We start from the raw sequence: 23,004 nt of genomic DNA, 5'->3' as shown, positions 1-23,004 counted from the left end.
ATTGAAAGAAAAAAAAAAATTATACCCTACTTACATAGGTTTGATTTTGTATCACTTCTGGAAAAAATAACTACATGCGTGAACATTTATATGTTTAAAATGATCATCTTCTGACCCCTATAACTTTATTTTTTTTGCGTATATGGCGGTATGAGGGCAAATTTTTTTGTGCCGTGATCTAAAGTTTTAGCGGTACCATTTTTGTATTGATCAGACTTTTTGATTGTTTTTTATTCATTTTTTCATGATATACAAAGTGACCAAAAATACACTATTTTTTACTATGGAATTTTTTGCCGCATGCGCCATCGACTGCGGTTTAACCAACGATATATTTTTAAAATTCTGACATTTTTGCACACGACAATACCACGTGTTTAGTTTTTACTTTTTTTTTTTTTTATGGGAAAAGGGGGGTGATTCACACTTTTTATTAGAGAAGGGGTTAAATGATCTTAACTTTTTTTAATATTTTTTTTTTGCAGTGTTAGAGTACCTATTATGAATTAAACTTTCCCTAATCCCCCTCCACATCTTTCCCTGTCTCTAACTATATCTATCCTAGTGTTTATTTCAATTGTAAACACCCCTATAAATACCTTTTTTTTATCTTCATCTTCGGTAGCTCAGTTAGGAGCTTGTGAGAGGGGAGGAAGTGGGCGTTCCTGGCAGGCACAAAGTTATGTGAAGCCTTGCCGTCTGGCTTCCGCCCTTCTTCCTTCTATCTAAACGATCCTTCTATCTTCATGAGATGCGCTCCATTGACTCTCGGCCAGCACGCGCTGGCTCTCCTTGTCAGCATGAGGAGCCTGAAGACGCCGCTGGCCGGCAGAGTCAGGAGCGCACCCGGCGTGGATGTGTGCACAGCGCTCGCTCCCGCCTGTCTGACAGGTGGGGAGCTGCGCTGAGTGAGATTTCGGACTCAGCCACAAGGCTGGCGTGAGTCCGAAATCACTTAAAAAGGGAATCCTAGGAAGAATCTCACACATAAAACACAATAAAGTTTAAATTGTTTTTAAGAGAACCCAATTACAAAATGTGTGTATGTATATATATATATAACTATAACATATAAAAAAAAAATTCCATATAAAGAAAATAGTAACTGGGCACCGTCTAGATTTATTCAGCCTGTGACACTCCTTGCTCAGCAAAGTCCAAGCCACTAGATTCGGCAATGCATCTAGGTCTGGGGTGCTCACGGATACACACAGTCCATACAATCACCATCAGGTGAGAAAGATCGGAGCACTAACCTCAGACAGCATGGGATGCAAACAAACTTCTTTCTTTTGTTGAAGAAGGGACGACATTGCAGGGAGGTATGAGGTGGTGCTGGAACGGGGGGGGATAGTTCTGCCGGTGGGCTATTGCATACATACTTACAGTGGTTCTACAACTTACAATAGCCTAAGGCTATGATATTTTCAGTATATAATAGTCTTTGCTGGGCCATTGTAACTTGAAAGCAAGCTCAACATACAATGCTACAGACAGTCCAGATCTGTAACCCGTGTCATTGGCTACAAGAACAGACCAACCAGAATGGGCATTTCACTGGTGAAACACCTGTATTACTAAAGTCCATGTACTGACTGTGTTGCACCACTCTACAGTATGTAATTGTAGATGTCCTTTTACATTTGCTAAGATTAGCTTCTCCTTTAGACATCAGGTGAGGGCACTTTGAGGATTCTGGGGGACATGTATGAAGGGTTGTGTAGGTGTATGTTTGCTTGTTTTTTTTTTTGTTTGTTTTTTCTACCTTTTTTTTTTTAATGGTGGTAATGTGTACATGCACCACATTTATTAACCCCTTAAGGACATAGGGGGAGATTTATCCAAACCTGTCCAGAGGATAAGTTGCTGAGTTGCCCATAGCAACCAATAAATTGTTCCTTTCATTTTTAAAATGCCTTTGAAAAATGAAATACACAATCTTGTTGGTTGCTATGGGCAACTCACAACTTTTCCTCTGGATAGGTTTTGTAATTCTCCTCCATAGAATGTAAATTTTAGTCCTGATTTGCTGGGACTTGGCACATCAGGACGTACATTTACGTTCTATACATGTCCGCCATTAACCCCTCAATACAGATGTCCGCCATTAACCCCTCAATACAGATGTCCACCATTAACCCCTCAATACAGATCACAGCATCTGCGGCAATGTGGCGCTTTAAGTGGCTGATCTGATCACCCGCAGCACGGCCGCAGGAATCAGATCAGCCAAGTTGGCGACCGGAGTTCCTCTCACCTGCCTCCGTCCGTCCGTCCCCAAGAATCGTCTTCTCTGTATAAATTAGTTCAGATTTCAGGTTCTTCGGTGGGCTGGAGACTCTTTCCTAGGACTGTATCCACCTTTCCCAGCCCACCGGAGCACCTGAAAGCTGAACTAATTTATACAGGCTAAAGTCAGCAACTGCCGAGCTGAGAAGTTTGTGACTAATTGAATTACTGTAAGTTCGCTCATCTCTAATAGTTACTTACATGGACTATAATAAATATGCTGGGGAGGCCAAATCCCCCCCCCCCCCTTTTTTTTTTGTTTACTTAGGAGGTTTGCGCAAAAACGAGCATAAAATGTATGATAAATTCCCCACTATGTGTTAACCTAGCCTAAGAATAAAAACAAACATCTGCTAAAATGTTTTTAAATACATCTGTGCTGGCTTCGGCTCAAATGAAACGATAATGAAATGATTCAATTATCCAATCTTTGAGGTTGAAAAATAACAGAAGTCCATAACATTTATACTACTTTTTTGGCCAACATACAGGTAAAGGTGCTATGACTACATATCTCTCCATAAAGTCTTTCCTATCATCCAAGCTGCCATGTACAGTGCAATCGCCTTTTCCATCAGCTTGTTACCTGTTGAAGAATCTTATACTGAAGTTCACTCCCAGTTATTCATTGGTCAAGGTCCCACTGTTACTGGTTAATCAGTCTTGTGCTGATTGTATTCAATGCTAATACATAAACAGTTTTGTGAACAAGTCAGTCGGTAGGAATATTTTATGACTTCTCTACTGACACTAGTCATTCTTTATGTTCTACTCTATTAAAAGAACCCAGCCCTGTTACTTTGTTTTATCTCTAGTTTTCCCAATGCAGCCTTTCCAAGAACCATTCACCACCTATTACAACAAATCTTTTGCAACTTATATAGCATAATCATTTTACAGCTCACATATAGTATTCATGTACGTAACTATTTGAGAAACATTCCTCTTATCTTGTAGTGAAGGTTGTTATTGCATACATGCTCATCATCAGAGACATTCTGACTTACAGTTGGATCTGTTGGGTTCTCTCTTGGCGCCATGCATTTTGAAGTGTAAAAAAAAAAAGTTGCATATGCATGCAAAAAGATTTTTTTTTTTTTCTGTCAAATATGATGGACTCCTCCAAGGAGGCTCTGAAGCAAGCTTCCAAAGCAGATATGAACTCCTAAAGGTTATTCTTGGCAATTCTACTTGGCCTCAGTCACGCCCCCTCCCATAGACCTGCATTAAGGGGGCATGATGTGGTGTCACAAGGGGGTGGGGCCATGACATCACAATCCACCGGCCCTGTATAGTGAGTCATCAGGCACGGAGCAAACTTCGGCTCCGTGCTGCAGATAACTAGGGGCTGCAGGATTGCAGGGGTCCCCATTGGTGGGACCCCAGTGATCAGATATCTTATCCCCTATCCTTAGACAGGGGATAAGATTTCTAGGGGCAGAGTACCACTTTCATTCTGGAGTTCCCTCCCAGTTATCATTGGTCAAGGTCTTTGCTATTAAGACCCAATTTGTATCTTTGCTATTGACTGAGACCTAGAATGCAATGCTACGCTTTGTAGAGTGGTTAGAACTGGGTAGATGCATGGTAACAGTTCAGTCAACAATAAAAGCTGTTGATAACATGCCATAGTCTTATAGATTTTTAAACATATTGTCCCTGATGGTAAAGGAAGGGGGGTTGTTCTAATAAATACTCAATTGGGGATAAATCTGGCGACTTGGCCTGCCAAGGAAGTGTTTCAATCTGGTAAAGAAGTTTCTGGGAAGTCCATTGCTGTGTGTGGGTGAGTGTTTTTCTGCTGAAAAATGCCAGTTGCAAACCAAATTTCTTTGTTCTAAGCACCTGGAAATGGTGTGGGTGTGCTGGATGGTGGACAAGGAAACTGTTGGAGCTGCTCGTGCTTGTTGACAGAGCAAACTATCTTCTCTACTCGTAGTCTTTCTGGGCCGTCCAGAACGGCCTAGAAAAAGAGCAGTGTTTAAAAATCACCATCCTGCTTCTGTGTCCAATAATTCACCACTTCTCAAAGTTTGTCCAATGGGGGAGATTTATCAAAACCTGTCTAGAAGAAAAGTTGCTCAGTTGCCCATAGCAACCAATCGGATCGTTTTTTTTTTTTTTTTTTTTTTTTCCAGAGGCCTTTTTAGAAATGAAAGAAATCTCCCCCAATGTCTTTTGTGTGAGTCATAGAGGCATGTCTGGCATTCAACAATCTCTCAAGAGGTAAACTACACAAAAGTAGCCTCAGTCTTTTTTTATTTGGCAGTGGGGGAAGCAATTTTGTACCCTCTTGTGACAATACCTGGTGTCTAATTAGACCTCACCTATAATCCCTTACATCTGCCTGCCAAGACTTGTGATTTTAAAATTTCTACTCAGGGTTTTTTTTTTGTCAAGGCGTGTATTTGTCTGGGCATTTTATAGCAAAGGTCACTAACCTTTTGTACCTTGTGAGCCATATTTAACTGTAAAGAGAATCTAGGAATCAGAAATAGCTGCTTGTACAACATAGTAAGTACTGTAATAGTTTTGTCCGTGTGGTCAAAACAGAAATTATTTCACTTTATATCTTTTATATAGAGTCAAAGTGGTGTTCCCCAGTGGCATCAGTGCCTTGGTTCGTCTTGCTTTTCCACTCCTTTCACCCTTCTTTTCCCTTGTTTTATATGCATGTCTCAACCTCCTGCACTGAGACCCACATCAAAGTCTCATTACTTCTCTGTTGATATAAAAGGTGATTAATGTGCAGTAAGTTCCAGACACTGTCCAACTCACCGCACCTATGCTGCTTTTTTAATCAACAGTGCTAACATGAGACTTTTATGCGGGCTGGTGAAGGAGATGTCAGCCTAATCTTCATTTGCCCTACAATTATCTTATGTATTGTCGGCTAAAAGGATATGCAGATCTGTGGCGGTGTAGCATGGGTGAAGCATGACACACATTTTTGAAGAATACCAAAGCCCATTGATAGGCATAACATGAAAAATCACACAAAATTATGTCTTCACACATTGATAAATGTCATAGGCAGGGACATACCACTCCTTCAGCTATCACGCCCCCTCCCATAGGCTTGCATTGAGGGGGCGGAGCGTGACGTCACACGCCGCCGGCTGTGTGGTCGCCGGTAATCAGACCCGTAGCGAACACGCTCCGGGGACTGATTACAAATGGGGTGCGAGGTCCCGGGGTCCCCAGCGGCGGGACTCCCGCGATCAGGCATCTTATCACCTATCCTTTGGATAGGGGATAAGATGTCTAGGCACCGGAGTACCCCTTTAACACTATCAACCACCCTATCTATGGAGAGTGTAGAGGACTTCCAGTTCCCCACCACATGTACCCTAGCCACCATTAGGATAAATTGTGCCAACCGAAACAATCTATGAGGCATACGGTTAGGCCTATGACTAAAAAGGCAGGCTGTAATGGACAGGGGAATCCAGTGATCTCTCTAAGGATAGAGACCACTGAGGTCCAGAATCGTTTAATCAGGGGACAAAACCACCAAATATGATACATAGTACCAGTACGCGGGCAGTCGTGGAAACATAGTGGCGAGGAAGTGGGAAACATACGGTGTAAACGATATGGGACATAATAGGCCCTGTGAAGAATCTTAAGGAGGTCTCCGTAAGGGAGACCTGCCAACTACCTTTGCTAATAGAAGTGCAACAGGAATGCCATGCCGTAATCTTTAGAGATAAGTGTAGATCGGTTTCCCATCGTAACATAAATGGCAGTTTAATATCGGGTGGGAAAGCATTAATGTAGCTATAGATCACTGACAACAAGCCCCTACTAGTTGGAGAGTAAAGCAGTAAGCGTTGAATCTAGAGAGGACTGAAGCAGCAGGGGGGGGGGGGGGGGGTAAAGTCCACCTATATCATTTACATTTAATATTTTAGTGTTTACATTTTAATACATTTAATTGCAATAGAATAATTGCAATTAAATGTATTGCAATAGAATAATTGCTTAAGACTTAAAAATTTTGTTTAAGTTTAACATATCTTCTTTTTTTAACCAGGTGACCCCTGCACTATATCTTCCCAAATGGAGTTGGAAGAAGCTTTTCGATTATATTCTATATATAAAGAGGAGGGTCTCAGCATTCACGGTGAGAGATTCTTTGTCTTAGCTCGCTACAAGTATCACAATTTCTCCAAAAACCTTGAACATGTAGAGAAACTTTATGTTGCAGTTTAGACATGTTACTGGAAAAACGTCCTTGATTCACTTTTTCCATTAGGTTGTTCAAAAGTGCAGAGGAGTACATTTTTGATCTCATAACTTCCATAGTATATATTGTACCCTGAACTGACCTCAACATAACATGTTGTATCTTTGCATGGTACAGTGGTATAGCTGATAGATTAATCCAGTATAGCAGAGGTCCCCATCCCGATCCTGAAGACCACCAACAGTCTAGGCTTTAATGTTTTCCTGCTCTATTCCAATGGATTAACTGACACATTTTCCTTCATGTCAACGTACAAATTAGACAGATTATTTGAACCCACTTTTTTTTTTTTTTTCGGCACCCCGGAAGGTGAGTAGATCAGTGACCATATTGAGCCATTAACTTTAACATCTCTATATTCTTCTGTGAGAAATATAATGTGTACAGTATTAATGAATCTGTACTGATGATGGTGAATTCAGTCGCACAGTAAGTTGGCCATTATGACTTTAGTTTTGTGATGCACAAAATCAGGGATCAGTTTTCTTCTTGCATCACATGTCTAGGATTTTTTTTTTTCAAACAGCCATAAATTGTTATAATACTTCAAAGCAGCTGAGTTTGTCATAGCCAAAATGATAGTGAGCAAGTAACAAGTGGAATTTCATGCTTTTGAAAGTAAAACTAAGTAAAACCAGGTCACTCTTTGGTATTGAAAATGTATTTGCAGGGAAGAGCAGAAACCATGGGGTGGGGGCTAAAATACTTTTGGTATGTTAAAATAACACTGCTCTCGAAACGCATTAGTCGCTTTTTACAAGGAGTATATTGAAAAAGATCTTCATTTTTTTTTTTTTTTTTTTTTTTTAAGTGTAGGAACAATTCATTATCTATTCAGCACACAGAGAGCTAGGAGCCTGTTTTTCTGCCACACATCCTTTAGATTATTTGCAGAGAGAAGATTTATACTTTTGCTTTTGGCATTGTTCAACATCTGCTGCATATGTAATTACTACTGTTCATGTTCTGCAGACAAATCTCATCTCCATGTTTGTGCCTTTCAGTGTGCATCACAAAGAAATATACACAATGGAGGAGATTTATCAATAGTGATATAGGATGCCTGAACTGAAATGAGTTGCTTAAAATAGTGGAGATTACATCACATATCCTTAGCTGGTGCCGATGTCTCTGTATTAAGCAGAAACTTGCCAGGCAGACTGGACACTTTTTCCTTATGCCAACTATATGCCTACTGTATATACGCTCAAAAGTTCAGAACCAAAAATAATTTGCACATTTTATTCTGTGCCGTACGTTTTACGACTTGTGTAACCCTCCCCTTTCGTATTTATTTTGTGATCATTTTCATAACTGAAATAGAGGTGTAATGTTTTAAAAACCATATAAATGTTCAGTTTTTTCCCCAAATAACTTCATGGAAGGTTTACAGTTGTATATATTTTTTTTAAACATTCAGATTTTTTAATTTGATGTTTAAAGAAATATTTATGTAGATATACATATTCAGAATGGGTTTATATAACTAAAATCTGGAGAGAGCTTTGGCCACTCTTGAGTTTAATGTCTTTCTAACTAAAGGACCTTCTAAAGTAGACTAGAACACATTGACATCAAACTTTTGTTCTCCAAAAGATACTTTAGAACACTTGTGTGTCATGATTGTCTTGCCTCTCTGGTCCAGTAAAGAATTTTGATACAGACTGGCATGTTCATTATACCATACAATATACTGGCACCATTTTTCTTGTAAGCATATGGAAGCAGGTCTTCATACTGTATTGGTCATGTTTAGAGATTTTGTTTTGATGTCAGGACTGTATAGTTTGTTGTCCTTTAAAAGGGGTACTCTGGGGAAATAGAACATATTTCCAATCCACAGGATAGAGGATACATGTCTGATTGTGGGACAGTCCGACTCGCTATGCTCATGCCACCCACCCTCTGAGATGGGAAGTAGTCACTTCCGCTCAGCAAATCATCGGCTTTACTGTAATTTGCTGAGCAGGCAATCACTGAACCAGTCTCCAAGAGTGGGGGCCCAATCGCAGTGAGTAACCAGTCCCCATACAGAAGATCGCAGGGGGCCCCAGCAGTCGGACTCCCCACAGTATGAAACAGTTTCCTCATACACTGTTCAAAAAAATAAAGGGAACACTAAGATAACACATCCTAGATCTGAATGAATGAACTAATTGTATGAAATACTTTCGTCTTTTCATAGACAAGAAAATCACACAAAAATTATCAATGGAGATCAAATTTATCAACCCATGGAGGTCTGGATATGGAGTCACACTAAAAATCAAAGTGGAAAATCACACTATAGGCTGATCCAACTTTGATGTAATGTCCTTTAAAACAAGTCAAAATGAGGCTCAGCAGTGTGTATGGCCTCCACGTGCCCGTATGACCTCTCCACAACGCCTGGGCATGCTCCTGATGAACAGTCTGTGGTTCATCAGGAGCATGGAGTGGATGGAGTGAGACATGATGTCCCAGATGTGCTCAATTGGATTCAGGTCTGGGGAACGGGTGGGCCAGTCCATAGCATCAATGCCTTCCTCTTGCAGGAACCGCTGACACATTCTAGCCACATGAGGTCTAGCATTGTCTTGCATTACGAGGAACCCAGGGCCAACTGCACCAGCATATGGTTTAACAAGGGTTTTGAGGATCTCATCTTGGTACCTAATGGCATTTAGGCTACCTCTGGCAAGCATGTGGAGGGCTGTGCGGCCCCCCCCCCCAAAGAAATGCCACGCCACACCATTACTGACCCACCACCAAACCAGTCATGCTGGAGGATGTTGCAGGCAGAACGTTTTCCACGGCGTCTCCAGACTCTGTCATGTCTGTCACATGTGCTCAGTGTGAACCTGCTTTCATCTGTGAAGATCACAGGGCTCCAGTGGCGAATTTGCCAATCTTGGTGTTCTCTGGCAAATGCCAAATGTCTTGCACGGTGTTGGGCTGTAAGAACAACCCCCAACTGTGGACGTAGGGCCCTCATACCACCCTCATGTAGTCTCTTTCTGACCGTTTGAGTGGATACATGCACATTTGTGGCCTGCTGGTGGTCATTTTGCAGGGCTCTTGCACAAATTGCGGAGGTAGCGGTCCTGCTGCTGAGTTGTTGCCCTCCTACGGCCTCCTCCACGTGTCCTGATGTACTGGCCTGTCTCTTGGTAGCACCTCCATGCTCTGCACAATACGCTTACAGACACAGCAAACTTTCTTGTCTCAGCTCGCATTGATGGGCCATCCTGGATGAGCTGCACTACCTGAGCCACTTGTGTGGGTTGTAGACTCGGTCTCATGCTACCACTAGAGTGAAAGCACCACCAGCTTTCAAAAGTGGCCAAAACATCAGCAAGGAAGCATAGGAACTGAGAAGTGGTCTGTGGTCACCACCTGCAGAATCACTCCTTTATTGTGGGGTGTCTTGCTAATTGCCTATAATTTCCACCTGTTGTCTGTTCCATTTGCACAGCAGCATGTGAAATTGATTGTCAATCAGTGTTGCTTCCTGAGTGGACAGTGGGATTTCACAGAAGTGTGATTGACTTGGAGTTACATTGTGTTGTTTAAGTATTCCCTTTATTTTTTTGGAACAGTGTAGTAATGATGACCCCATACAATAGTTATGTCCCCTATGCCCTCCTATAGTAACATTGCCCTTTGTGCTCCTCCATCTTATAATACTGCCCATTGTGGTCAAAAAGAAAAATCAATACTCTGCTAGTCTTGTTCCCACGATGAATGAAGCTTCCATCTCTCTCTTCTGGCCTGCAGCCTGTGAGCCACAGGGACAGGATCCCCATATAGGTACAATGACATCATAGCAGTGAATTGGATAACAAGCACAATGTATCATTTGTTCTATTTTCTATAAACCTGACCTATGTTTTTTGTTTTTTAGTATTTCCAAGCATACCAGAAAAGCCAGGTTTGACTTGTCCTGGAGAAGACAGTGAGTAACTAACTGATTTCTGCTTGTTTTATCGCAATTACACATGTAAAGTTATCCTAAATTAAAGGTGCTACATTAAAATTGGCAACACGATACAAATCACTAAGTGAAAATAAACAACATATAAAGTGTAGACTAATATATAACAGAACATCCCACAGGTATAAAATGAAAATGCCAATATAGTGTACAATACCCAAAGAAAAAGGAGCTACTCAAATATTGATGAATAAAAGGTGCTTCGGTCCACTGACCTTCGTCCGGTGGACCCCCGGAAGAAGGTCAGTGGACCGAAACACGTGTAGGGGTGGTGGCATCCTGGGACTTCTAGCACCTCTATTTACGCACTGTAGTATGTACCTGTTTATCATTCACTGCCATATGGCTTCATCCAGTGTTACGTTATATTGCACTTGCACTTTATATATGCCCTTGGCGTGAGAAACGGTAGTGTGAGCTTGTAGCAGTGCCATTATTTAGCTGTTGTTCAAACATTATCTTCTCAGTGCTAGCACATATTGCGTACTTACCTTGATGTATGTTTGTCCCAGGTATGCCGCCTTTCTGTGTCGTATTCCTCCTTTTTTAATCATGTTTATAAATTTTAAAAACATGTGAAATAAATATTGTACCTTTTTATTCATCAATATTTGAATAGCTCCATTTTCTTTGGGTATTCTATTAATTGGAGTCTATCTACAAGGCTTATCCTACATCCTTTAGGGTTTTTGTTATTTTTTGCAATACAATTGCTACATTTAGTTACCCAAAGTAGGGCATTATACTATAAGTACTTTACTTTCTTGTTTTGCGCCCCATACAGTAGTTTGTTTTTACATGTTTTGCATATCTAATATAGTGTACAGTATATTAATACCATTAATTTGAAAGTTGCTGATCTAATGACCTAATAAGTTGATAAAGGAGCTTAACCTGCAGAGTTAAAGGAGAAATATGTACAAAAACATATCCTCTATCCTGCGGATAGGCGATAAGTTTATAAGTTTTTGTACGTGATATATCTCCTTTAATATAAGATTGGTGTAAAAAGATGTACTAGAATTAGTGTTCTAGTTTTTCCACTGACCAAAAAAGTGGGAAGTTGAACAATACATTATACATACCGACGACAATAAAACGACTCACACAGCCGTCAGGGTGGGGCGTGACATCACGGGAGGGTGGAGCCACAACTTTACAATGCTCCGTTCCCTGCATCGCCCGTCATCAGCGATCCTCGCTCTGTGCAGCTGAGAAACGGGGGTGCTGCAGGAGAGAACGCAGGGACCCCCCCCGATCAGACATCTTATCCCCTATCCTTTGAATAGGGGATAAGATGTCTAGGGGCAGAGTACCCCATTAAATGTTGGCAGTCAGGTACATGTTTTCATTGGTGTGAAGAATTCTTCTTTTCCTTTTTATGTATAACTAGTTCACATGTACGTAAAGAATTCGGGAAACTGCCTAGCAACAGATCCAGCACCATAAGTGTTTAATTTACATGCTAATGTGAAGGTTAATTTGATCATGTTTTATACTAAAGATAGTTGTTCTTGTTACTGATGTGTTTCCTGCATATCTACCTTATATTTCCCAGGGGTTGATGCAGTTGATCTTCCTCACTGAAGTCTCTTAAATTTTAATGTTAGACAAAAAGTTACAAAAAAAATATTGTCTGCTGGACTAATGGACTTACTTTAATTGTTGTGGCATCATATATTTACCTTACAATGCACACTAAGATTATTTTTTTTATTGGAATACAAGTATTCTGCACCCAATGTGGATTGTCTTGCTGCAGATGTGCAATACAAATAGTGTTGTATTCTCAAAATAAGTGCTGAAATATGTGTCCATTACATGTTAATCATGTAAAGCATTAAAAAGCCTCAAAAATACTTCCTATATGAAAAGTATTTCTACCTTTTTTTTTTTTATATTATAGGCAGATATAGCAAAGGGCTCGTCCATACTACTGACATTCCGCGAGGATCCCACCGAAAGAATGAACATGTTGAGGTTCCACTTGAGATCAATGGGATCCAAGAGGAATCCTCTTGGAAATTCCCAGCAGATTCCCCTTGCAGCAGAATCCCATTGATCCCAAGTCGAACCTTCGATGAGAAATTTTACTCAACGTCTTCAATCTTTCAGCGGGATCCTCACGGAATTTCTTCAGTGTAAAAATAATGTACGTATAAGGACTGGTTCACACTACATAATTTCCAACATGAATTCTTTGCAGGAATTTCGGTCGGAAATTCTGCTGCATGAAGCTTATTATGCAGGTGAATAGGTTTTCCGTTAACCTATTCACACTACTGAATTTTCTGGCCGGAATTTCCAACTGAAAATTCTGATCAAATAATTTTGCTAGAACATTGAACGTTCTCAATGTTCTGGTGGATTCTGCTCTGCAGACATTTCAGTCTATGGGGAGGGCAATGTCCGCACAGTCCGCACTCACAAGCCCCGGACGGAAGTTTTTAATCCGGAGCTTTGCCAGTGTGAACCTGGCCTATTAGTCTACACCAGTGATTCCCGACCGGTGTGCCTCCAGCTGTTGCAAAACTACAAAGGCTATCCAGGCATGCTGTGAGTTATAATTTTGCAACAGCTGGAGGCACACTGGTCTTCAAAAATTCAAGGTACGACGTGGTTCTTGGTAGAAATCTATTTCTTGCATTACTCCTGCTAAAACTGTCCACCAGAGAGGCAGGCACTACCATGTCATGTATGTCTGATATCTCCCAACACAAGCATCGGTTTCACTTATACGCCAATAATAAATCTCATTTGCTTCCTTCACTCCTACTGACAATCCACAGCTGTACTCTGTAAATTGCTACTCAAAGCTTTCCTGGTGGTGGTATATACCGGCTCTTATCTCAAGGCGGCTTGCCCTTGTGCACATAGGACAATTAATGTCCACTCCCATTGATTCTCACCGCTTCTTATTGATAGGAGAGACTAACAAACTTGACAACATTTTAACGTCACTGCCTGATGTTTGCTGAGCAGACGCATCCAGTGTTGTCCTGACCAGTACAGAGTAGATTCATTACTGTGCAAGCGGCCTTTAGGGTGTTGGGATTAGGCCACCCATGTTCATGTAGTACAGCTACTGTAATATCTGTAACCCCCAAAACACCACTCAGTGCAGTGCAACATTGCAGGGCGATCTTTATGGCCTTCCACTATATCCTTTTGGAAAATCATGTATTGATGAAAAGAAATGTGGGGGCATTTTTCCAGGCCGGCATTTCTCATGGCAGAAAACCTCACAAGCATCTTAATCGCATCTTTCATTGTCAGTGCACCATCTCGTAGCTGGCCTAGATTTCCGGTGTAATTAAATATATATTTTATTAAATCTGTTAGGCTGCACAAAGCCATGCCCACTGAAGCTGAGAACTGCCTACTTTTCTGAAAAGGGCAATGGCATGAAAAGTTGCAGATTAGGGCTTGAACAAATATTGGACTTTTGTGCCTCAGAAAAGCATTAATAAATACCATCCACGGCACTACCCTCATATAACTGTATGGAAAATGATGTCAAATTGGTTAGAGCTCGTTCCCACTGCGGACATTGTGCTGGTGGTATTCCGCTTGTAGCGGGGGTCCCGTAGTTTTCGGACTCTGCTGCTCTGTGCACACTGCAGAATCATTGCAGTACAATTTCACCAGTGGAATGGACATCCACCCAAAGTATGAACATGTCTATTCTTTGGGCGGAGTTTCGCCGGATTGCAATGTTGTCTATGAGACTGTGCACAAGACTGCTTTGTCCCGCAGCAAGCCGAGCTCTGCTGGCTCAATGTCGGCAGTGTGAACAAGCCCTTTAAGATGAAAATATATTACAGAATATTAGGGTCAGGAGGGTTTGCAAAATTTAACTTATCTAACTATTAACCAAAGGGTACTTCATAATGCCCACTCCTGGTTCAGCTTAATGTTGTGAGGAAAATACAGCAACCAGAGTAAACCCTATTTAATAGTTTTATAGGGGTTGTCACACAAACTTTTAACTACCCCCAAAGCTAATTGAGAGAATGCCTAATTCAAGACCTCTATCAGTTTGCTTTGGTGCAGTATTGCCACAAAAAGCAGTTCTTACTCTCAAGTGCCCAGCATGTATATGTATTACATAAAGACACTGTTAATTTTTAATGAATATCCTGTAATGATTGGTTAATCCTTAGGGTCTATTCACATGGCAGAATTTCCGCTCATCCACCCCAGGTCCTCTTCTGTGGATTTTGTGCGGAATTGGTGTGGAATCAAAGCGGAAATTCTGCAGAAGTGTGAATGGGAGTGTTGACTCCTATAGAAGTGTATTGTGCTTTCATTTGAGGAGGAATTCCACTTGAGGAAATTCTGCTATGTGAATAGACCTTTATGGTGGCTCTGCAGGGAAATTCAACAACGAGATTAGAGCTGATCGCTGGAGATTGGTTTATTGCTAATGCAAAAAGTATTTCCAAAGTGGACAACCCATTTGAGAGAGAGCCTGGTCTAAAGAAGCATGCATTTATTTGCTCTTTCTGGCAAAAAGTTAAAAATGAATTCTTCACTGGGTTCCCATTGCTCTTAGTTTCCTGGTCCTGTTAAAACACACACAGGAAATGCCCGCTATGCCACTCACTGGCTTAGGTAAGTCACCATAGCTGTCAGTGATTGGCCTAGCAGCAATTTCCTTTGTATCGAGACAGAACAAACCCTTTTAAGTGACCTCTTTTATTTTTTCAAGTGTCTAAACTTCATTAATGTTGTTCAACGAGACCTATCCCTGGTAAACCATAAAACATTCGCAATGTAGAAGCACTGATGGTCACTGGCGCTTTGAAGTATTTGTTGCAGGTTTTTATGGTCATTTTGTTGAAGAGTTCTTTTCTGACATATATAAATGTGTGTATATATATATATATATATGTGTATGTATGTATCTATCTATCTCAACGTGTGTGTTTGTATGTATGTTCCACAAAAACTTTCAAACGGCTAAAGATATTAACATGAAACTTGGCACACATGTTACTTATATGTCAACAAACATAGGATTGGTGATTTAACCCTTACCCACCCCCATTTGCCAGGGGCGGGGCTTATGTTTAAAGTCCCATGCAAGTCAATGCGAAATATGTTACTGCATAACTTCCAAACGGCTGGAGATATTTGATAATACTTGGTCACATGTTACTTCTATGTCCATTTAAAATATAGGATAGTTAATTTAACCCTTAACTACCCCCATTTGTGAGGGTCAGGGTTTTTTTTTTTTTTAAAGTCCCATGCAAATCAATGGGAAATGTATGTTCCCATATAATTTCCGTTAGGCTGGAGCTATTTCATTACCTGGTACACATATGGTCGGGATGGGAGGTCGGGATGGGACAACAATATATGAGGACTGCATTCGAAGTCAAAAGCTTCCTCCTTTGTTTATTTTCCTCCCCAAAAAGGATTAGGAAGGAAAAACCGGGCAACGCCGGGTACTCGGCTAGTATATATATAAAACTGTGTGTATGTATGTTCCAGCATCACGTCCAAACCGCTAAAGATATTAACATGAAACTTGGCACACGTTACTTATATGTCAACAACAAACATAGGATAGGTGATTTAACCCTTACTCACCCCCATTTGCCAGGGGCGGGGTTTATGTTTAAAGTCCCATACAAGTCTATGGGAAATATGTTACTGCATAACTACCAAACGGCTGGAGATATTTCGATAATACTTGGTCACATGTTACTATATGCCCAAGTCCTATGCAAATCAATGGAAAATGTATGTTCCCACATAACTTCCGTACGGCTGGAGATATTTCAATACACATATTACGGGTCGGGATAGGAGGTCGGGATAGGAGGAGGTCGTGATAGGGGGATGGGATATGAAGTCAAAAGCTTCCTCCTTTTTGTTTATTTTCCTCCCCAACAAGGATTAGGAAGGAAAAACCGGGCAACGCCAGGTACTCAGCTAGTTATTGATAAAATATACATAATATGATTATTTAGTAATCTTGTCTGTCAATGATTCCATCTCAAGCTAAATGTTTAGCATGTCTCTGCTTTAGTACTAGAACACCAGACGAATGTTTCCGTAAAAATATATGTTTAATCTGTATCCGGTGTCTACAATACCTGTGACTTATATCTCATATCTAGATAATCTTTCTCTTGCTAGACCTTTAGTTTGGGCATAGTGCAGAACAAGGCTGCATAATCTGCTTCTAATTTACAGTAATAGCAGCCCAGCAGACATTTAGACATTGTGTTCATGAGCAGGCCCATCAACATGTCTGCTAATGCAGTATTGTGGGAACAAAGTATCATTAATAATGAATCTAATTTGATCCTTTTACCATAAATAACATGCTGGCTTCTTTATATAGTGATATGTCTACTGTAAAGATGATACAGGATAAAAAAAAGATGATGCACTGATAGGATGTGGGTATGCTTTATTTTATAGCAGTATATGGTGATGTAATATGTACATTTATATATATATATATATATATATATATATATATATATATATATAATATTTTTTTATTTTTTTTATTAGTTATTTTTCATTTCTATTCAAATTGTATGCCAGCAGTGTATTGGTTTCACATTCAAAGCTCAATCGTAGCCTATTTTGAATCTTGTACACATTTTATTCATTTTCTTTGTGTATCGCCAGCATCCCAAGGCCTTTGGAGAGAAAGGGAAAAAAACAAACATTGATTACAAATAATTTCAATGCAAATGACAACGGATAACAATGTTGTGCAAACACAGAACTGCATCTCTGCAGAGGAGGAGGAGTGGGCGGCATTTATGTCTAGGCAGGGTCTGCTTCTTTCTGTTCTTTGTCAAAGGGGCAAAATGCCAATTATATAGAGCAGTGTTTCCCAACTAGGGTGCCTCCAGCTATTGCGAAACTACAACTCCCAGCATGCCTAGAGAGCCAAAGGCAACACTGATATAGTGATATTATATAATATGTTCAGACATTTTTAGGCCCTATACACAACTTTCTATTAAAGCATTTCCATGGCCAAGAAAAAAAAATTGCTATCCTATGAAAGTCTAAAGAGTCATAAACAAGGGACATGTCTTTCAAATAGAATTTCATGTGAAGTAGCAGCTTAATCCCTCAGTCTCCTTTCCTAAAGTAATCTCAAGTGCGATTACCTTAGCGTGTTCCATGAATTCTCCTTACTGCTCCCGTCTTGTCAGTCAGTTTAAGGCTATGTTCATTGAACCAGACTTACTAAGACTGATTTTTGAGCTTTGTGTTTTTCATAAAAATAAATAAATAAAATTAAAAAAAGGGGTGTGACAATGTTTCAAAACTCTATTCCCTTACTATTACCTGCAACATATTTTTTGCATGATTTTTGGTACAAATTTGGTGGCGTAAAGAAACACGTTACCAGCAGAATACATGAGTAGCAGGATATATATATATTTATTTATTTCCTATTATGTGAATTCATTTAACAGGTTTTTGTAAATGTAGAAACACTGAAATCTATCTGCATGTCACAAGTATACTTTAAGAAGATGTGTACATTTTTAATATATGGCATGAAAAAGGCATACAGTGACATGCCCCTCTCCTTTCTTTAGTATTGCTCAAAGGATCAGTCTTGGGAAATTTCGGAAACATTTACAGAATAGAAGCCCTCATTTTTATTGGTGCTTTTAACTTTGCGTTGGAGAAACCATGATCCAACATGGTTTAAGATGTAATACTATCATCTGGAGAAAAGGTATTTTCTGACGTGTATACATTCTTCAACGATAATATACATGTTATATATGATTATTTGGTAATCTTGTCTGTCGAAGCGCTTATCTCAGATTACAAATGTAAAGCATATCTCTGCTTTTATATGAGTGCTAATCTACTTTATTCATAAAAATGTAAGTTTAATAAGAATCTGTTGTTTGGCATTACCTGTGGCTCCTATCACGTATCAAGATCTTTCTGTAGATAGTCATTTACTTTGGACATATTGCAAAATAAGGCTGCATAATCTCCTTATATTTAGAGCCATAGCAGTGAAGGTTTACATTTCATGATCAATATGAAGGTGTTAAGATAGCAGACTGCACTGTTCTGTTGCCCAGTAAAAGAATTGTAGTTCTTTTCTGGTAGAGCAATACCTAGATATTTCCAGGTAAGATATCTGCAGAACAGCATTACCAGGGACTCTAGTGGTAACACACTGCCATATACAGCTGTGTTCATAACAACATATATTATTTTTCTTACCACTAAAACTAAGCCCCAATAGACCACAAAAAGTATTTTGGGTGGTTTTGGGATCAGTCGTGAAAAGGACGCCATTATGAAGATATGAATTCAGTAACCTAAGTTAGACAGGATTTTCTTTAAAGGGGTTTTCTGCGACTTCAGATCTATCAGATCTGTGGGGGTCTGACCTCTGGCACCAGATCTTTGGGGGGTCTGATGTCATTTAGGGACCTCAAAGCTCTACCTCAAATCTAAGAGACATAGGAGATATTCAAATAATTTTGCACTACTTTTTTGCTTTAGCTATGCCACATTTGCTTAAAGTGTGGTGCACACTATTAGTGCCACATATTCAGATATTTAGCACCCAATTTAATGCCCTGTTAGTCAATTTTTTTAAAGGGCTGTGACGAGGCTTTTTGTTCTATGAACACCGTATTTTGAAAGGTTTAGCACAACTTTCTGGTGCACAAAAGTGTTGCAGTTAATACTAAGTAAACCTGGTATTAAATGGTGTGTTTTTTGGTTTTGACCACGGGACAAACATACCGCAAATTTTCAAAAGTCCGAACACATTTCTGACGCGCAAAAAAAATGCATGAATTACAAATGTCTTTGAATATACCCCCCATAATTCTGTACATTTATTAGCGGCTTTTCCTGGTATGCAGGCCATCCATTGAAGTGAATAGGACAAGCTGCATAACCATGTCCAGCCACTACTGAACGTATGGGGCGGAGTCTGGTAGGATGTATGGAGAAGCGTTGGTACATGCCCCATGGATCCTTAAATCAGCTGATTGGTAGAGTTGCTCCCAGAATCTTTTGTTTTCCAGAATTCCTAAAATGTTATCAGTGATTTGTCCTTTTTTAAAGGGGGCTCCTCTCCATCTAGATAACAATTTTAAACTGCTGTAGATCAACAGATTGTCACCCATCATATCAAGCAGCAGAATTTCTCCAACATTTTGTCTATTCACAGTTAGGGGATATGTGGGTGCAGAACAGGACAATTGTGGAATTGAATGTACGACTATGTAATACACTTCTGAGAGTAAATTTTTTGTATTGGCATTCCTCATTGTCTAAGTAGAGGACTATCCCTCATTAAATCCATGTGGCCTAACTATGGGTTTCCTATTGGGAGAATAGTTTTAGAATCTTATTTATGTCAATGGTTAAGACATGCTACAGTGATAATATGAACCAAGTCAATATGACCTATAAATAGGGAGCTCTGTAACTTTGAGTATTGCAAAAGGGGGAAAAATCCTAAAGCTGTGTTTCCCAACCAGTAAGCCACCACCTGTTGCAAAACTACAACTCCCAGCATCGGCTGTCCGGGCATGCTGGGAGTTGTAGTTTTGCAACAGCTGGAGGCACACTGGTTGGGAAACACAGCTCTAGATGTGCTAGTGAAGTGATCCAAAAAAACTTACTATCAAAGTGTATTAACTTATAAAATTAAATTATCATCCAAAAAGGCTGCACACCTAAACAAAAAGTGCCTAGGTGCCTGCTGTTGTCCGGTCCAGGTCAGGACCCCCCAGAAGTAGAAAAAATCCAAAAAACAGCAGCACTCAAATGATGTGAAAAAATTGTTTATTACACTCAAATGTGAGGCGACATTTCGGCTAGCTCACCCAGCCATTTTCAAGTAACAAATGACAGAACATAGTGGGTATATATCTCTTCTCAAGGGCGCACTGCTTCTCTCTGGCTACATGAGGCAGTTGAGTGACACACAGGGCTCGCCTTCCTGCGGTTGGCCTTTGTATCTCTGCTGCGTGTGCACAGATTGTCAATCAGCTGCGCAACGTAAGCAGAGAGGTTGTGCGGACCCCGAGCTCCTCCTCTCAGACTTTTCGCCTAATTGCCTGAGGAACTATAAAGGTAGGGTCACAATTAACAGATCCTCAACGTATTTTACGCTTTGGATCTGCTGTTGACTCAACCCATAGTGTGCCTCCAGCTGTTGAGAACCCCCCCACGCTCGCCCTGGCCTGCGAGTCGCCATGCACATGCGCAGTGTACTCAAACATTGCGGCTACTCAGCGATGTCTGCGTATACTGTCAGTGCACTCGGCGTGTGTGTGTGATATATAGCTCATAAGGTTGAAAAAAGACCGGCGTGCATCAAGTTCAACCTTTAACCCTAACGAGTCCCTACTGAATTGATCAAGAGGAAGGCAAAAAACCCTCATATTCGAGGTAAAAATTCCTTCTCAACTCCAAGGTTTCAGAATAAATCTCTGGATCAACCTTCTGTCCCTATAGGTCTAGAATCCATAACCTGTAATGTTATTCTCCAGAAATGCATCCAGATCCCTCTTTAAAGGAGTACTCCGGCGCGCACTTTTTTCCTTTTATCCCGTTCGGGCTGCAAAATAAAAGAAAACACACTTTCTTTTACCTGCCAACGAGCCCCCGGAGGTCCGGTACACTCCGGTACAGGTGTTCGGTCCCCGGGCTGGATTCTTCTTACTTCCTGTTACTTCCACGTCACACGGAGCTTCAGCCTATCACCAGCCGCAGTAATGTCCCGCCTCGGCCGGTGATAGGCTGAAGCTCCGTGTGACGTGCCGGGCTAACAGGAAGTAAGAAGAATACAGCCCGGAGACCGAACACCTGTACCGGAGTGTACCGGAGCTCCGGGGGCTCGTTGGTAGGTAAGAGAAAGTGTGTTTTCTTTTATTTTGCAGCCCGGACGGAATAAAAGGAAAAAAGTGCACGCCGGAGTAATCCTTTAATTATTTTACCAAGTTAACCATGACCACCTCCTCCGGGAGAGAATTCCACAGTCTCACTGCTCTTACAGTAAAGAATCCCCATCTGTGCTGGTGTAGAAACCTTTGTTCCTCTAAATGTAAAAGATGCCCCCTTGTTATAGATACAGTCCTGGCTATAAATAGATCATGGGAGAGATCTCTGTACTGACCCCTGATATAGTTATACATAGTTGTTAGGTCTCCTCTAAGCTTTTTTCTAAACTAAATAACCCCAATTCTGATAATCTTTCTGGGTAATGTAGTCCTCCCATTCCCCATATTACTCTGGTTGCCAGTCTTTGAACCCTCTCCAGCTCCACTATATCTTTCTTGTACACAGGTGCCCAGTACTGTACACAGTATTCTATGTGTGGTCTGACTAGTGATTTGTACAGCGGTAGAATTATTTCCTTGATGTGGGCATCTATGCCCCTATTAATGCACCATGATTTGTTTTGCCTTGGCAGCAGCTGCCTGACACTGGTCACTACAGCTAAATGTACTGTTAACTAAGACTCCCAAGTCCTTTTTCACATCAGTTGTCCCAAGTGTTCTCCCATTTAATACATAATCCCAGCCCGGATTTTTCTTCCCCATGTGCATTACCTTACATTTATTAGTGCTGAACCTCATCTGCCACTTCCCAGCCCAAACCTCCAACCTATCCAGATCCATTTGTAATATTGTGTTGACCACTTTAGCATTTAGTATCATCTGCAAAGATTGCTACTTTACTATTCAACCCCGCTACAAGGTCATTAATAAATATATTAAAGAGAACAGGACCCAAGACTGACCCCTGTGGTACCCCACTAGTAACAGTCACCCAAGCAGAATAAGTACCATTAATAACCACCCTCTGTTTCCTATCACTGAGCCAGTTACTTACCCACTTGCACACATTTTCCCCCAGTGCAATCTTTCTCATTTTATGCGCCAACCTTTTTATGTGGCACCGTATCAAATGCTTTGGAAAAATCCAGATATAAGACATCCAGCGATTGCCACTGGTCCAGTCTGGAGCTCACCTTTTGACAAAAGCTGATGTTTGACAGGACCGATCCCTCATAAATCCATGCTGATATGGAGTCATACATTTATTTTTATCAAGATACTCCAAAATAGCATCTCTTAGAAAACCCTCAAACAATTAACATACAACGGAGGATAAACTAACAGGTCTTTTATTCCCAGGGTCACCTTTTGACCCCTTTTTAAATATTGGCACCACACTTGCCTTTCTCCAGTCCTGGAGAACAGTCCCTGTTACTATAGAGTCCCTGAATATTAAAAATAAGGATCTGTCTATTACATTACTTAATTCCTTTAGAACATGGGGGTGAATTCCATCTGGACCTGGCAATTTGTCTATTTTGATGTTATGTAGGCGGCACTGTACTTATTCCTGGGTTAGACAGGTGACCTGTACTGGGGAGTCTATCTTATCTCGCTGTATTTCACCTGGCATTTCATTTTTATTGGTGGAGAAAAATTTGCTTTTTCCTGAC

The 23,004-nt window shown here is 40.6% G+C and overlaps 1 protein-coding gene across 1 annotated transcript in view; it reads left to right on the top strand.

The window, feature by feature from the left end:
* The window catches only part of PRKCZ (protein kinase C zeta), a 283,121-nt gene that overhangs the window by 80,835 nt on the left and 179,282 nt on the right, over positions 1-23,004 (top strand). Inside the window, exons 4-5 of the mRNA XM_056543983.1 lie at positions 6,326-6,415; positions 10,422-10,472. Coding sequence (XP_056399958.1) covers positions 6,326-6,415; positions 10,422-10,472 — 141 coding nt within the window. The remainder of the gene's footprint in view (positions 1-6,325; positions 6,416-10,421; positions 10,473-23,004) is intronic.

Source organism: Hyla sarda, chromosome 10, assembly GCF_029499605.1.
Source record: "Hyla sarda isolate aHylSar1 chromosome 10, aHylSar1.hap1, whole genome shotgun sequence".
NCBI classification, from domain to species: domain Eukaryota; kingdom Metazoa; phylum Chordata; class Amphibia; order Anura; family Hylidae; genus Hyla; species Hyla sarda.
This window is presented reverse-complemented; position numbering and strand designations above follow the sequence as displayed.